The sequence below is a fragment of the Polistes fuscatus genome, unplaced genomic scaffold (genome assembly GCF_010416935.1).
Source record: "Polistes fuscatus isolate 324 unplaced genomic scaffold, CU_Pfus_HIC Scaffold3, whole genome shotgun sequence".
Classification (NCBI taxonomy): domain Eukaryota; kingdom Metazoa; phylum Arthropoda; class Insecta; order Hymenoptera; family Vespidae; genus Polistes; species Polistes fuscatus.
The window spans coordinates 9888213-9905691 of NW_025113107.1; the positions used below are offsets into that span (position 1 = coordinate 9888213).

Genomic DNA, 17479 nt, shown 5'->3' on the forward strand with positions numbered 1-17479 from the left:
AACAGTACATTGTTTCTGTTAAAATAAATTTGTTGAAAGATATATCGTAGAACCAGGATCGGTCTTCCTATTTATGACCTGATTAGAGAAAATGAAAATCACACGAGATTATACACATTTATATAAATATATATATTAATGATTAAGATAGAAATAATATGATCGCAAATAATCCTGAAAAAAGAAAATTATTTAAACGGATCTGTTTTGAATGGAATGGAACTTTCATCAATTTTCTCTTGCCTGTAAAGGAATAATATTCTCGGTTAGTTTCGATAATGTAATCTTGTTAATTTAATTGATTAATTCTAACAACTGTTGAATATGAATATACACTTACGTTTACATGAATAGCAATAACTCCGTCCTCTTCGTTCGGGAGTATCTCAACGTGGGCTTTTCTATCGGCAGTAACTTCAACCACTTTACCCGTACATCTGCCGTTCTTGAGATTTCCAGAAATGACGTCGCAATATTTGCCAGGAGGCAAGCAACTGTCGAAAGTTTCTTTCAAGTCCCAACTGTTGTTATTGATCGCGATGAATCCACGATTGCCACGGCAGAATGCGATCTGATTGCTACCGTTGTCCCACCAGTTATCTAACTTAGTACCGTTAACTGTTACACGGAAACGCACCATATTATATATCTGTCTCCAACGATGTTCACAAACCCAACCGTTTCCACAAGTATCGTCTTTATTGATACTAGGTGAGAGAAGATTTCCATCGGAATCAGAGGGTGGACTATCGTTAAAGTTATTAAAAAAATAAGAACTCATGACACGTGGTGTACCATAAGGATGAGCCAACATGAACGCTACAGCCATCTAAAACGAATTGACATTTAATTCATTAGATCGTTATTTAATATTTCTCAAAATTCGTTAATTCTTTGTTTATTTATTGCAAAAGTTTATTATTCAAATATTCATTATGCTTTACTGGTTACAACAATTGACCATAAAACATTAAAAAAATTAGAATTTACGTAAAAATTTGTGGTATGTGCTTTCTATGAAATCTACATAAAATGCAAATGATTTATATTTTAGGATATTACAATTTGAATTACCTTATACAATTTAGAGTATTTGTAGGTAAGTGTACCAAGGGAACGTTGAGTATCATGATTGTCAATGAATACCAAAGCATCACTCGAGGGCATGAGACCCCAAGCTTCACCCCAACTGTTAAACCACTTCAGATCATTTTTCCCAAATAAAGCATTGCCCAATTCGCGACCGTATTGGAATTCCGTAACTGCTGCGAATTCGTATTCTGACTTCTTAATCGCCTCACCACCGTTATCTATAACTTCTTGGAAAATGTATGGTCGGGAATTAGGTTTAAAACCATGTTTCGTGCTTAGATTTTTAATTCTCGAATAGATTACTTGTAAATCCTCCGGCCACATGTGCTTTGCTGCATCTACCCTGCAGAAAAAATACACCACATTTCACAAAGGCATATTTGTCAATCGGTTTGTTAATATATTAATGAAAATTTATTTTAATTTTATAAAAGAATTTTTGTAGACATCTATTGGTATGCAAACAATTTTAATTAAAATAATCTTTTCTTTTTTTAGCTTTTTTTTGTTTTAAATAAAGAAATATAGTCAAATAATATATCTCGCTATTTATTAATTTAAATTTGAAATAACTCAATTGAAAATAACACGAGCACTGACCTAAATCCAGCTACTCCAGCATCGACAGCTGCGTTCAAGAACTCAACAATTTTTTCCCTTACGTGTTCTTTGCTTTGATCAAGATCGTGAAGCCCCAACAATTCACAATTGCGAACATTACTTGGATTTGAGTAATCCGTTATATCGCAACGTGAATGAAAATCTTTAGCTGTGTACGGTACCGCAGGATATTCGAGTTTATCAGTGTCCGCTTTTGAACCACCAGTTCCAACAGCATCTTTGTGATTCCCAGTCATGTGATTGAACACAACATCGACGTATATTCTTACTTTAGCATTGTTACATCTTCTTACCATGTCCTTGAATTCTTGTTCATTTCCAGATCTCGTTTTCCATATGTACGATATTGGTTGATATCTTTCATACCATGGTCGAGATGCTATGATTACATTCTCTTGAATCGGTGAGACCTTCAAAATTATTATATATAATAAATAATCGAATCGCGAGACTTTTATTAACTTATTACAAAATTAATAAAATGTAATCGAAGGATAACACATATAAATTTTACATTGAAATAAATGTACGTAAACATAAAAGTTACATTTACTAAAATTTTCAGGAAAATATTAAAATATTTTATTGAACGCTATACTTTTCTTTTGTCAGTTTGGTCACCACGTTTCATTTACTTTTGAACATCAGTAGGAAAAACTAGGTACACCTACGGTCAATAAGGAATCGCCCTTTTCCGAATATAATTTTAAAGGAAAGTTTTACTTTTTCATTTTTATATTCTTCATTGGTAATACTGCATTCGCATTGATCATCGCAATTGAATTATCATATGACAGTCTTCGAATAAAAACGATTTTTGAGAGTTAACTAGCAATCTAACAAAAAATTGTACGACACTTAGATCAAGAAGCTACGAATCGTCAAACGAGGAAAAAATTTTCTACGAGCAAGAAACAATCGTGCTCTCGATCATATGACCGTGACATAATTTCACTTATAATAATCAATTTTGTCTACATTTTTCTGCAATCATTTTATAAAGAGAAAATTAAAGTCCGTAAATACATGAATATTATTATTATTATTATTATTATTATTATTATTATTATTATTATTATTATTATTTAACAACTATTTAAACAGCATTGCTGTTGGAAATCATTATTTTTCGTGTAATTTGGCAAGCACGCTGTCGGTTAAAGCACGTTCATTAAGATTACGATAATAACAATTAAAACTTGAAGATATTTCAATCAGTTCGTTTGTTCGTCTTAAATAATGTGAAATTTAGACTCGTTACTTTGAACTGGGAATTATCGTCACGTATAAGTAAAAAAGAAGAAAAATTTTCAAATGACAATTCCAAGAAGAATCAGTGGTAAGAATGTAAGTGGAAAATGAAACGCAAAGTTCTTGATTCCACGAATCAGTAATCGTTTTCATTGTTTCGTTATTCGTTTATGTAACGTTCCTGCGGAATTCCTTTCATTATGAATCAACCGTCCAACGAACGACAATCTTTAGTTAAACGTATTGGATATTAAATATTTTTTTTATTTCTTTTTTTTTTTTAATTTTTTTTAATTCGTTCTCCTATCCTACTACATGGCTACGAATTCTTTTCTTTCATTAATCATACCTACATGCGTAGAAAACTACCATTTCCTATTGCGTCATACGTGTTTCAAGCAAGACGAAATTCAAAATCTATTCACATCTGTTCTACGTGGTCTCCTAAGAATCTTTTAAAGACCACAATTGATTCAGGTGAAGAGAGAATCAATCACGATTATATTTTAAGCTTTACACTATTGCTATATTTTTATTTCATTAATCATGTCTCTCTCTCTATGTATATATATATATATTTCATTATCTTCTTATATTTACGTATAATTTGTATAGATCATGATTAATAAGAAATGAACACGAATGAACAGATCGATCGATCTAACTTGTAATTTAATTTTTCTTCTTCTTCTTCTTCTTCTTCTTATTCTTCTTCTTCTTCTTCTTCATACATATTGTCGTTTTTGTAACGAAAAAGTAAATATTAAACGATAAAAACGTTTTCTTTGATTAGCTGACCTTCATTATTCTATATTAGTAAACACAAACGGAATGACTCATAATCATCATCATAATATGTTTACAATTTAATGAAGAAAAACAATCGTGAAATATTTAATTACCTGTATGCCACCGTAACCCATCGGTCCTAAAAATCTTTCGCACTCATCCGCGATGTCCTTAAATTTCCACTCGAAAAGATGGACCATAGTATCGTGGCCGTTGACATAATGAGGATCTTTGTAAGCAGCCGCCACAGAGAATAACAGTGCCAATACACTCACGAGTAACGTCATTCTGATGTCTGATCACGCAAATTACTTGTTTCACAGGATATACTTACAAGAATATATATATACATAAATACATATGTACACGAACAAAAGCAAACTTACACTTATACATTGAAACGTCTAATCGTTCTCGCATATACAAAGGTCGTTTTATTTACCGTACGTTATCGATAATATCGTAATACACTATCGTTCAATTTCTAGGAATGATAACATTACTCGAGAGAATCCATTTATTGGTTACCGTTGAAATGATGGGGCGTATGCAGGTTGACAGAAGACTGGCAGGAAACAAATAGTTAAGATAAATGTTTTCTCGTGTATATATTATATATTATTGTATATTTCAGTTATTTCAAATGCAATAATGTCTGCCACACCACCTGTACATATTTATGTTTCTAATTTATGTTTTTATTAGTTTATTACGTTTGTATATTGGTAGCGTATCCTTTTATGTCATAGTTGTATACAAGAACGAAAAAATTGAACAAAATCAGCCCAATACGAAGCGTAGAATAAAAATATTATTGATAGCTTATATAAATATATCTATAAAAAAAAAACAAATATGAAATAAATAATTTGCTAATATTATATACAAAAAGAAAAGAATATATATAATTCATAAATTAGTAAATTTTTTATAAACGGTTAGAAAGCTACATAAATCAAAAAAATATCTTGCCTGTTATTGTTCCCGCTCTGATTACGCCACTGCTATCGAGCGACCTCCCATTTAAAGATATAGTATCGCAATTATATTGTCTGTGTGCAGACGTAATCTGGGACATATGACATTTATTATATAGGATTGATATTATTCTTTTAACAACATCTGTATAAATAGTGCAACTTGTTAGAAACAAGAAAGAACTTTGTTCATTTATTAAATCATTATTGAAAGTTTAATTATTTGTTATTTGTAAAACGTCAAATATAAGATTCAATATAAACATATTAATGTTTGATATAAAAATTTATTGCAAGAATATCAAATAAAATGGAAATGTAATAGAAAAATTTTTTTTCATCGAACGTAGACAAATTCTCTGTTATATAAATAAAAACAAATTGTTTTATTTATTTATCTTATTTGAAGAAAATTTATCGTCTTTTCGATAAATATAATATTTCACACATCTAGATAATCGAATTATTTCAAATAATTGTAAAACAGATATTATTATCGTATGGATATTTATAATCAATTTTCAAATAAACCTTTCGTCAATTGATCTACAAAAATAAATACAGCCTTTTATTACTCGTTTAATCGTATAAAATTAAAAATAAAATACAAGACAATGAAATAAACGAAAAATTCAATCGATATTGTTGATGCTAGTAATCCAACGGAATTTAATCACGACAAACTGAAAATAAAATGAAATACAATGAAATAACCGAGAAATTCACCAAAATGTTGACGTTTGTAATCGGGACTTCTTTTATTACTCATTAAGATATAATAATAAATCCCATTAAATGGCGAAGCATCTGATTCGTTGCATCACGTTATTGCATTTCTTCGTACCTGAAAAAATCTTAGTCATTCAAATTTACCGATAATTCTCTACAATAGAAACCTCTTTATTCATAACACTTATCCCTCCTTTAATATTCAGTTCTCTGCAAAATAGCAGATATCTAACGAATGATAACTTAAAAGATGATTAAATTTGCCAACACATTAAAGTTGGATGAAATAAATCAGTTTCGTATTTCAGAGCTCGATTAAAAAAAAAAAGAAAAAAAGAAACAAAGAAAAAAAAGAAAGAAATGAATGAAAACGATTGTTGAGAAGATACTTTAGGTGCATTCGCGCCTTTCTTCATTTTTATTTTTTTTATACGTGTCTGATTTTACTACAGTATATCACAACATTATACAGATCGAACTTTAGTTAGAACTTATGCCAATCGGCCGGCGAACTTCATACGTTTTTCTCTTTTTTTTTTACTTTTTTCTTCTTTATTTTTACACATACTTTTCTTTTTTCATTTTTTTGTTTTTTTCGTTTCCTTCTTTTTTTTAATATTGATGGTTTTTTTTATCTTTTTTCTTTTTTTTTTAAACGCTTACATATCTTGCTAACACAATTCTATATGCGCGCACATTCCACATGTACGAACGTGAGAAAGAATAAGTCAATGGATAAAAAACACGACGATAGAGACAAATTAATGTGACGATAGTAAGAATAATTATGGTTTTTTTACTTCTATTTTCTTCATTAATTATATTTTAATTATTTTCTTTTTCGTTTTGTTTTGTTTATGCGATTCGTTGGGAAAATAATTAACCGAAAAAAATGAAATTATTTGTTACGTATGAGCGTATGAAGTGGAACATTGGTGCGATTAGGCTGCTTAACGATATTATTTATTGTTATCATTATTATTCTTACTATTTTTCTTTCTTTTCTTTTTTTGTTCTTATTATTGTTAATATTACTGTTCTTTTTCTTTTTCTTCTTTTTCTTCTTCTTATTGTTATTATTAATATTATCATCATTAGCATTATCTTGACGGATATCTTATGATAGTACAAAACAATAAAAATATCAATGCGCACGGACAGATGTGAGAGCATATAGACGAGTAAATTTACATTTCACATTCATCAATATACCCTTGACACTTATGCAATCGAGAGCTACTCGCAGCACACGACGACGAATAATAATAAATTACATTGAACCATGAAAACAGAAAGATGCAGAGAGAAATTTGAGAAAGATAGAAAGAGAGAGAGAGAGAGAGAGAGAGAGAGAAAGAGAGAGAAAGAAATAAATATGATAGTGACAGTAGTAGCGTTTCATTTTCACGATTAATTAACACACGAGCGATTTTGGTAAGTATTATTTCTTTCGTAATTATTTAACACGTCATCGTGTTACTTGATATGAGTAACTTTGAATAATTATCATGGGTTATCACGAAACCGTTGAATTTCGATAAACTGTCAACGAACCAGAAAATGTGAAAGGATAACAGATGGAAGATTATTGCTAATACAGCAAAGTGATTAAATGCTACGAGAAAATATTTCATTAGTCAATTTACAGGTGTATGAGATATATATGTATAAATATGTTACAGTTAAGAGTAAATTGAAAAAAAAAGTAGGGCAAGATAAAGAGAATAATATTTGCCTCGTAAAAAAAACATATTAAAATATTCGTAGATAAAAAATTTCGTTTTCTCGACAAAATTAATATTCTTATATTTTGTTTTCTTTTTTTACTTGACGTATGCTCATGAAAGATTCGATGATTTAGTTTACAATAAATAAAACGTAAAAAAAATTGAAATAATTTATAATAAATAAATAAAAATACTAACACGTTTTTTCTCTCGCGATAATAGATGAGTTAAAAAAAAAAATTAGAACATTTTTTACGCACACATATTAACGTCGATTCATATTATACAATATAACGATTCTATTACACAGATGTTAATAGTAATGAAATTATTTTTCATTATACTTTTATACTTCCTCGATAATAATAATCGGGAGATAGATTAGAATCGGTAGCAACCAACTCGAGACGACGAGAGTTTTCCATCATCAAACAGGAAACAGATAAAAGTCGTTAAAAGTCAACTTTTTTTGAGATCAATCAAATTTCGTCGCTAATTTTTTTATCTTCTTTAATAATTGTTAATCTCGATCAACGACGACGTGTATTTAGTTTGTATCTCTTATCACACAACAACTTTGATAAACACTCAAACTCAAACGTAGAAATAGTCAAATCAGTTATTTAACGTCATTCAAAACGATGATTCGTATGTCTCACCGAGATATTTCGTTCATTTTCAAATTTTGCAAACTTTATTTCTTTTTGTTTTCTTTCTTTTTGTGCGCGCAGTGGAAGACGAAAATCGTTTGACTGGAAAAAAAATAACAAAATCTAATCATTAGTTTGGGACGTGTTTGAATAATAATATAACTTACGATCGTTGATTTTAATTCAATGTCTTTGTTTTCTCCTTGTTTTTTTCTTCATCATCTTCTCTTGACTTTTCTTTTCTTTTCTTTTCTTTTTTTTCTTTTTTTTCTTTTTTTTTCTTTTTTTTTCTAATCGAAAGTGGCAGTTTAGACGTAGCATTTTCCAAATTATTCTTTTTTTTAAACAGATCTTAGACTTCCACTTGTGAAATTATTTATTATAAGCGATTTTTCATTTAGTTTTTTTTTTTTTAAGAATAAGATTTCTTATCGGATTAATTAATATAATATCAAAGATAAATCTAACAATAATGAAAAGATATCAAATGAAATTGTCGAATCATTATATAATATTATATTACGTATGTGTGTTTATGTGTGAAATCATCTGCGACCGGTCGGTCTCTAACTATTCTCACATTTGATAATTGATAATAATATATTCTGCAACTTTAATGTTGTATCAAATATATATGTATGTATGTGTAATATATGTATGTATGTATATATATATATATATATATTTTATATATTATTTAGTAATAAGTCTTTGTAGTTCTCTGACATTATCATAATCGATGGATATGTCGTAGATCAAGTACAATATTCAACAATAACATCGTGAATGATTTGTCTAATGATTAACTAATATGCATGACGATATATATTGATCAATCATTTAGCGTTAAATGAAATACGCGAATGATCATTTTCAATTCAAGATTAACGGGATATATATATGCGTGTATATGTATGATAACTATGAGTCAACTAACGATATAATATATGCTTGTTCTTTTATCCAATGTGCAATAAGTAAAATAAAATAGCTTATTATATATATACCATATGTATAAATATTTATCAAATAAAAAATTAATTAAGGAAGGAAGCAACACACTATTGCTGCTCTTAAAATACTACGTTTCGTTCTGGAAATAAAAAAAAAACTATGTCCCGATGATTTCAACGGAAATTAGCTGATATAATTAACGAGAAACTACAAAGGTTTTGTAATCATGATACACATTTGACAACGCACATACATACGGTATCTATCTATATATTATTTAAATATGTTATGTTCACACAGCATATTTAACAATCGATGTTAACATTGCTCAAATGAATATTTTTAATTTTTTTTTCTATTAGTTTTCCTCTGATAAGGCGCGTAATTGTGCTTATCGTGCTTTGTTAAAGCAATCGAGTATGTATCACAAAATCGAATTCGAAGGAAGCGTTCCAATTATAAGCCTTCTTAATTGGGTGCACAATTACGATGATATATATCTATGTAATATGTATTTTATGTATGATATAACCACACGGTTAATTCAGGGGAAAAACCGTCTAATTTAAAATTTCAACAAATCCAAACGGCAACGTATGTTAAACATTTGTATCTATTAATCATTTTTTCCTTTTCGCACGTGCTGCGTGCGTGTAATATATGTGTCGTGTGTGTATTCTCCATGTATGTATGTATATATATATATCTATTTATAAAATTTCTTAACACTATTAAAAGAACATTTTATCGATCGATAAAACGAAAATATACAAAACGATGATATTACAAAATTAAATAATAAAAAAAACAAACACGACAAAGCAATTACCATAACCATTTCGTTTAAACTCTATCCAACTCGATTTACAATGCCTCTACACTACAAACAACGGCTGAGAATGAATATCAGATAGGAGAGAATATCAGATCTAAGATTTCAATTTAAAACTTGTGCGTTTTGTATAGCCAAACCAAGTCCGTCCTGCCTTCTCGTCTGAGAACTAATCGTATGTAGAGACCACCACCTACTCCTTCCACTGGGTTGACATTTTGTTGCTGTTGTTGTTGTTGTTGCTGTTGTTCTTGATCTTGTTTTTGCTCTTGTTGTTGCTGTTGCTGTTGCTGTTGCTGTAGTTGTATTTGTCTTTCTTGCTCCTCGAATTGCTGTTGTTCTATCTTTTCTTTTTCTTGCTTTAATCGAAGCTGTTGTTCTTGTTGTTGCTGTTGTTGTTCATCTTCTTCTCGTTGCTGTTGTTCTTGTTCTTTCTGTCTTTGTTGTTCCTCTTCCTGCTGTTGCTGTTGCTGCTGTCGTTGTTGTTCTTCTCGTTGGAATTTCTTCCTCTCCCATTCTTCAATCTCATCATCGGTCGGAGCAACATTACCGTTTCTTTGTTGCTCGTAGAAACCTCTTTCGTTCTCGCCATTGGTGATTATATCCTCGCGTCGAGGCTCATCCGAAACGGCCGCTGTCAGTGCGGCCGTGGCCTGAGGTTAGTTGCTACCAGAGTGTTGTTTACGCTCGAAACCAGTGTCAGAACCGCTCGAGCTCAAAGTTGTATTGCTACCATATGGTTCCAACGAAGATTGGACCGACATACTACGGCCTTGTTTTCTCACTTTGGGGGGGGAGAGTTTCCCGGGCTCGACACTGGTTGGGTCTGCCTGCAACAATCTCTGGGTCAAGTGACTTCCCAAATTCTGATTTACTATTTTTTTCTTTCTATTTATTCTTTCTATTTTTTCTTTTTTCTATATACATATACATATAAATATATGAATAAATGAATAAATAGATATGTGGGATAAACTAAACGCACCTGATATGCTAAAGCATTCATAATGATACTGTCAGGTACCAACCCTAATGGATGAACCTCGTTTACCAAAGCGTTTGTTGGAATCTTGTGGAATTGAATATATTCAAGGAAATTTCCGATTATGTCCTTCAATGGAATATCTTGATTGCTGTCATAATATTTCTTGCTCCACATCAAGGCTGCCTGAAAATACAAGGTAATAATAAAATCCGTATAAATTGAAGTTACATGCCGTATCACTTTATCAAATATATTTTTTGTTTCTTTCTTTAACTCACTTGAAATTTGGTAAATTCGTCAGCACGTAATTCTTCTCTTGCTAAGATCAAACGAACAACGTGTTGAGGCAGTAAAGTAAAAGATCCTAAATTTAACACTTCGTTGCCATGTTCGTCTACGAACTCTAATACCTTTTGAATAGAAAATAAATGAGTAAATTTACTAAATTAAAAGATACGCTATTATTATGTATAACTTTTTTATATTCTCATCTGTATCTTATCGAAGATTTATTTTATCTGCTGGAACTAATAGTTTGGAAACTAATTTCATCGAAAATAATTGTTTCAACTATTTATAAATAAGGAAACCGACAACAAAAAATTGTTATAACGATGATAAGGCAAAAAGAAAAAAACGATTATTATTTTGTTTACCTTTTGAACTAAAGATTTGGTGCATTTGTATTGTATATAACGTTCAGCCGATGCTAATAACGCACACACAGTATCGACGGTTATGCAACATTGAACGAATCCAGCACAAGCTTTTCTAAGTTCATCCAATCCATAATAATCAGCGGCATTCATAACACCTGCATAATTAAAAAAAGTCGATTGGTTGGACTCGGTAACGCATAAAGTATTGATTATCCGTGATAGTCAGGGTGGAACAAACACATGCTCGTGTTTGCTTTCAACGAAATGTTTACCGTACGGTAATTTATCGGCTATCGATTAGAATTCGCGTACACATCTGCGACGATAATAAACTTAAAAGATCTATGGATCGATCAATTCTACTCGAATGAAAATAATAATTCATAGTATAAACAAATAATAATAATTTATTATCTTTCCTTATCTTATGTTAAAATACTACTCCAAAAAAAAAAACAAAAAAAAATAGAAACAAAAAACAATTATTATATTATGATTATGATGTCGCAACATGGATAATTGATGTTTCTTCGATAAGCTATCAATATTGTTTTTTGATTGAATCAAAGGAAAGAATATTTTTTAATTACCTAACAAGGTTCTTGGTTGTAGAGTGACGCAACCGGTATGAATATACTCGATGAGTTGACGAAAAACATCCGGCTCGAACTCCTCAATGATGAGAGTATGATGTTGATTCGATTGCGGCTACGAGCACGGGAATTTAACGTTTCTTCATTAACGTTGAAATGAATGATATTTATTGCGATTATTAATAATCATGCTTAAGCTATTTCTTTCAACTTAGGTGCATTTGTTTTTCTTTATTTTTTGTTTTGTTTTGTTTTGTTTTTGTTATTTTTTTTTTACCCATTGGCTCAACGATATATATTCATTTGTAATATATTAATTGACTCTAACATGTTATTAAAATTACACTTATTTGTTTGGTCTTCTAACGAAGTTAAGCAGATCAAGAGTTTTAATGGGTAAAAGTGAAAATCATTCAAGTTTTTCGATCATTCGGATCGTTCTGATATTAAGATATGAATTGACGAATGATGCAACGATGATAATTGATCCAAATCAAAATCTACCGTGCATTAGAATTATGCCTGATTAATTTTCTATACTAAATTATATACACGATACAAAAACAAAGAAAGATAAAAATCAAACAGAAAAATACAGTGGAATCGTTGAAAATTTTGTACCGTATCCGAGTATTATTTTTTTTTTACTACATACTTGAAAATCTTATAAACCTATATCGATATCAATATTTCGTAGAGCTTCGTGAAATAAAGAGAAGCGTGCAAATTTTCGAATATGGCGAATAAATGGCAATGAAAAATAAAAAAATAAAAACAAAAATCGGAAATATCAGAGAAGATGTAGGAATATCGCATGCAGTATCGAATCGATTTGAATAGAAACTAATAGGTTCTATAAAACCGAATCCTTCCTAACGAATGTATAAAATACGTAACACACATTCACGATAAATCAATAGCAATGACTACGAATAAAAGAAGATGGAGCATGATTCACTAATCATTCACTAATAGATCTTTACAAGTTTCATCTACTCGTGTGTATTGAAAGGTTTATTTGTAAATGAAAATCACTCTAATTGCAAGAAGATGGAATCGATAGTCAGTGCTGTGCGATAAGTATTTCTATTGAAAAATCGAAATGCGATTTTTTAAGAAGTACCTCTTGTATAGGTGCCAGCTGCTGCGTAAACCCTGATCGCTGTTTGACACATAACAAATGCACGCTTACTATCACGCCATTATTATTAATTGTTAATAAAGAATAAACAAGAGAAAAAAAAATGTTTTAAAATATTGAAAAGTATATCGAAACGTTTCTTTACTCTCGTAGAAAAAATTATATTTCTATGAATTCTAAATAACAGCATCTCATCCTCGTTTTGCATATTTATTTAAATTATTTCTCAAATATCTAACACACAAGTTCCATATTTGTACGTGTATTTACAGGATGTCCCAGAATGATTTGAATGTTATGAATGATGACTTCGGCATATTAAATAAGATTTATATACAAATATTTCTAATGAAATATTTTTGTTTTAATATACCAGAATTAATCAGAAAGATATTTTCCATTTATTCAAGGACACCTTGTATACGTATTAACGTACGTTCTGTATATGAGGAATTCAACGAAGGATTGACCGTAAGGATTCCAACGTAGAAAACAAATCGATTAATTACCTGCTGTGCCGCGTTTTGTAAATTTAACAGAGGTTCGGAGCTTCTCTTTAAAAATAGTCGTATCTTGTTTTCTCTCGTTGGAGGTTCTTTTTTTCGTTGCGGACTCGGCGCTTGGTATAACATTTTATGAAAAACTCTGTAAATTAAAAGATAAAAATAGACGTTTACTTTTTTCTCTTTCTTTTTTTTTTGTCTTCTTCTTCTTCTTCTTCTTCTAGTTTTGCTATCACTCAAGAAGATAATATGTTATAGATATATCGTAAAGATGCAATAAATGTTGGCATATATAAGCGATACTAACCTACTTCTAGCAGCGAGGACAGCCTTGACGGCGCAAACAGGCTCTTTGGTATCACCGACGAGAAAAGTGACATCGCAAAGTTCTGGCATGCTTGCCAGGAACTTCATGTCTTCGGCGAGACCCGTTTTATTTTCGAAGGTCGAAAAATCCGACTCGTCGACCACCCGCGATCCCGAAGCTTCCGGCATCGGGCTTGTGCTTTCCTAAAAAAAAAAAAAAAAGAAACAGAAAACAACAATAGAATTTTAATGTAATTTAATTAAATTGAAAAAAAGAAATTCCCAACTCGATGGCAATAACAATATTCGTTCGAAGTTAGAACGAATAGAAGAAAAATAATCCCCTAGTAGGAATAAATTCATCAATAAATTCTTATATCTCTGCCCCTCACTTCAACACAAAAAGAAAACTTATCTCTATTTCTTATTCATTTCTTTTTTTCTTTTCCGAAGTTCATTACGAGGTAAAATGACTTCCCCTTGTAGCAATATATTTTCTTATCTATCATTCATCAAACTGAATTAACCTATTTTAACCATAGAAATCTTCCCCCCTCCCTTTTTCATATAACTTTCTTTCATGTTTGTGTAAAAAGCTTTAAATTATCATAGCGTGAGTTAAGAACATTAAGACATCCCCCTTTCGAACAATACATTATGGTTTATCTATAATTTATCAAGATCGCTTTGAGGATTTTTCTTTTTTTTTAACGATATTAAAAAATAAATCGAGGAACTGTTCTTAATTGTAAAATAAAACAAAAATACTTCTTAAGATTTTTATTAGAAACTGTAATTAAGAAACAATTATTAGACAAATAATCAATGATTTGGATCAACTAAAATGAACGAATAAGAAAGATCTGAATCTTTTAACGATGTAATAAAATAAATCAAAGAAAATTGTTTGTAAATTTTGAATATTACTCGAAACTTATATTAAAAAATAAATAATCAAATCCGATAGATAAAACGTATGAATAACATTGTGTCTGATTAAACTCGAGTGGACACTATAAACGGAAAATCCAAGGACACGCTCGATTCAGCAACCCCCTTCCCTATTACCACCACCCTCTCGAAAAGTGGAACGCCAAGAAGTCAAGTAAAAGTAGTGGCCCAAAGAAGAAAGTATAGGAAATTACCTGTTGCTCGAGTCCCGGAGCCCGCTCGCTCGCCGGGCTACTTTTGCCCCGTAAAAACACTTTTACCCAGCTTTCTTTTGTCTCTCGGTTCACGCACACTCCACTGTGTTGTTCATGTTCCTCGACGCTTTCTGCCACGGTTCAACCCTCACGGAAAAGCATCCTTTTGTTATCGCACGGTTAAAATTAAAGTTAAAGACCAGTGATCGTTGGATAAAGATGAATACGATTAAAGAAGAAAGTCCATCGAAATAAATGGGGGCGAGGAAGCGGGGTCGGGGCAGGGGGTTGGTTTGGGTAAGGGATGAAAAGAAAAAATAGCTTAAAACTCAGCAGCGTTCGATAACCCCTCTCTCTCTCTCTCTCTCTCTCTCTCTATCTATCTCTCTCTCTCTTTTTCTCGCATATACACACACGCTCCACCTATACACGCACGAGCTAGCTCTTCTACAAATGAACTCTTCCAATAGTAGCAGTAGCAGCAGCAGCAGCAGCAGCTCTTCTTCTTTCACCAGACTAAACCTTTTATATTCCAGTGCTCGTTCGAACGAAGGCAGAAAACATAAGAAACTTATTTTCGATTCGAAGTTTCGAAGGATTTTCTTTTAACAACGACGGAGAATATGGAAATATCTCGAGAGAGAAATATAAACGAGAAAGAGAGAGAAAGATATATAGATAGATACGATACCTACGATTGATATATTTCCTAACAAAGAAGATTTAGCGATAACGCAAAAAGAACTGAAACGTTAAGTTTTGTTTCAACGATAACCTTTTTCTTCCGACGCTGAGAATTCCGTTAGTCAGTACTCGTTTTGGATACGCAAATAAAAACCGTACCGAGTGAACAAAGAAATAAGAAAGAGAGAGTGTTTTCGTGGTGCTGTGTACGCTTCGACTACGAAGAACCAACCTCTGCTTGTCTTTCTCTATCTTTCTCTAGTGCTACCCTTCCGAAGCTCAAAAGCACCTAAACGCGCAGCCGCAATAAACGCAAACAGTTTCGCGTCGGCGTATCGGTAGGACGAAGGACAGAGGGAGAAGGAGATCCATCCCCTCGCTTTTGGAGGTCCTTTTACTCTAATTTTTTCTTTTTATCATTTTTTTTCTTCTTCTTCTCCTTTCTTTTCCTTTCCTATCTTTCTTTTTCATTTCTTCTTTTCATTTATTTCTTCACTTTTGTATTACCATTTATCGATTGATTGGTTATCGTCCCATTCTTTGAAATTTATCATAAAAACGAGCAAAACATTTATTATCATTACAACGATTTATTTAAATAATTCGGTGCATTGATAAATCACCATTGACATTTAAAGATAAATATATATTCTTGTGTCAATTATTTTATTATTTCTTTTTTTTTTCTTCTTTCCGTCAATGCGATCTTTTATACCTGAAATTTGTTAAACATGGAAAATGAAAATAAAAGGTAGGGCAAATTATAATATGTAATACGTGGTTGCTAATATCTGTGCGCTATTTTCTTGTTCTTTTTTTTTTGTTAAATATATTTTCTTCTTACAATCAGATATTTTTGCAGTTTTTCTTTTTACAGGCAGTACAAACGTTGCGATAAAAAAAAAGGTTGTAACGGATGTTATATTTTTTTTTTTAATTAAAAAATAACGATAGAATTAAATGAAATAAGATTCATTAGCATTAGTCCACGAATGAATCTTTCGCCGATTGATATTTGACTATGACGCGATAGTCAACGAAAGTGAAGGTAAACGTGAACTCGATGCTGACGAATCCGGGTCAAGCTCAAAATCCGCAACGGTGTGGATCGCAGCCATTCACGTACATTGTAGAAAACACGTCGTCTCACTTCGACCTCCTATCCTCCTTCTCTGGTAATCAATAGCAAGAACGCAAGCTCGAGTCCGCAACAAGTAGTATAACATATTCCTCGAGCGTCCATAATCAAATAATTGATTATAATATCAAAAGCCTAACCTTCTAATTATTTATCGTATATATTTATCTCCTGAAACAAAACAAAACCAAACCCCAAAGATCCATTCTATTATACAATAATATTAAAAATAAAACGATACAATCGGAATCAGAAACAAATATTTCTCTCTATAGATGAGAACAATTGAACGAGAATAAATTGAATAAACGAATCGAGTTAATGATATTGAAAAGATCGAAATAATATTGCAAAGAAACGATATATCGTATTTTGTCATAACAAAATTTAGGTCAATCACAAATAAGATAATAAATGTAGTTTGCTTAAAAACAAGAATTCACTTATCACATTTTCGTTATTTTCATACGAGAAAAATTTACATATAATCTATTTAACTTTAAACAATTATTTCAGGAATAAAAAGCATCGATAGGTATTACGACGTGATAGTATTATAATATAACAAATACGTATGATACTATTACAAAACCTGAGTTTATCAATAACTAAATTTTTATGCGACGAGTCACAACAACTTATATTAGCATATAATTGTTGGTTAATAATTTTTGGTTGAACATAGACGATAGTATTTAGTATT

General features: G+C 31.0%; 3 protein-coding genes across 10 annotated transcripts; all 3 read right to left on the reverse strand.

Moving 5' to 3' along the window:
• Positions 1 to 4578, reverse strand: LOC122519109 (alpha-amylase-like). Its single transcript, XM_043638356.1, has 6 exons — positions 4140 to 4578; positions 3867 to 4048; positions 1693 to 2123; positions 1075 to 1435; positions 341 to 829; positions 1 to 243 (listed from the first exon to the last, which is right to left on the reverse strand). The coding sequence occupies exons 1-6, from the start codon at positions 4171 to 4173 to the stop codon at positions 229 to 231; spliced, it is 1512 nt and encodes a 503-aa protein (XP_043494291.1). The 5' UTR covers positions 4174 to 4578; the 3' UTR covers positions 1 to 228.
• A 4383-nt stretch (positions 4579 to 8961) lies between these two features.
• LOC122519377 (UPF0746 protein DDB_G0281095-like) lies at positions 8962 to 10281 on the reverse strand (the record flags this gene model as incomplete). The annotated part of the gene is made up of 1 exon (XM_043638781.1): positions 8962 to 10281. A coding segment is annotated over one exon (549 nt), but the record flags the coding sequence as incomplete, so codon positions are not given.
• LOC122519126 (serine-enriched protein) lies at positions 10137 to 15990 on the reverse strand. Of its 8 annotated transcripts, none has more exons than XM_043638382.1 (10): positions 15871 to 15990; positions 14955 to 15117; positions 13811 to 14013; positions 13510 to 13645; positions 12983 to 13021; positions 11857 to 11974; positions 11264 to 11421; positions 10886 to 11017; positions 10608 to 10790; positions 10137 to 10452 (listed from the first exon to the last, which is right to left on the reverse strand). In XM_043638382.1, exons 3-10 carry the CDS (start codon positions 13996 to 13998, stop codon positions 10282 to 10284), a joined length of 1125 nt encoding a protein of 374 aa, XP_043494317.1. In that variant the 5' UTR covers positions 13999 to 14013; positions 14955 to 15117; positions 15871 to 15990; the 3' UTR covers positions 10137 to 10281. The 8 variants fall into 8 exon arrangements, with proteins under 8 accessions (XP_043494317.1, XP_043494314.1, XP_043494316.1 ...); XM_043638379.1 differs by lacking the exon at positions 15871 to 15990 and adding an exon at positions 15730 to 15864; XM_043638381.1 differs by lacking the exon at positions 15871 to 15990 and adding an exon at positions 15650 to 15864 and having other exon boundaries at positions 14955 to 15101.
• Between the last annotated feature and the right edge of the window lie 1489 nt (positions 15991 to 17479).

Coding starts and splice junctions, on each gene's coding strand:
- LOC122519126 (XM_043638382.1), bottom strand. CDS start 13,998: ATGCCGGAAGCTTCGGGATCGCGGGTGGTCGACGAGTCGGATTTTTCG. Junction 13,022..13,509: donor TACAAAACGCGGCACAGCAG/GTAATTAATCGA, acceptor TGTGTCAAACAG/CGATCAGGGTTTACGCAGCA. Junction 10,791..10,885: donor ACGAATTTACCAAATTTCAA/GTGAGTTAAAGA, acceptor TTGTATTTTCAG/GCAGCCTTGATGTGGAGCAA.
- LOC122519109 (XM_043638356.1), bottom strand. CDS start 4,173: ATGCGAGAACGATTAGACGTTTCAATGTATAAGT. Junction 4,049..4,139: donor AGACGTTTCAATGTATAAGT/GTAAGTTTGCTT, acceptor TTGCGTGATCAG/ACATCAGAATGACGTTACTC. Junction 2,124..3,866: donor TGGGTTACGGTGGCATACAG/GTAATTAAATAT, acceptor ATAATTTTGAAG/GTCTCACCGATTCAAGAGAA.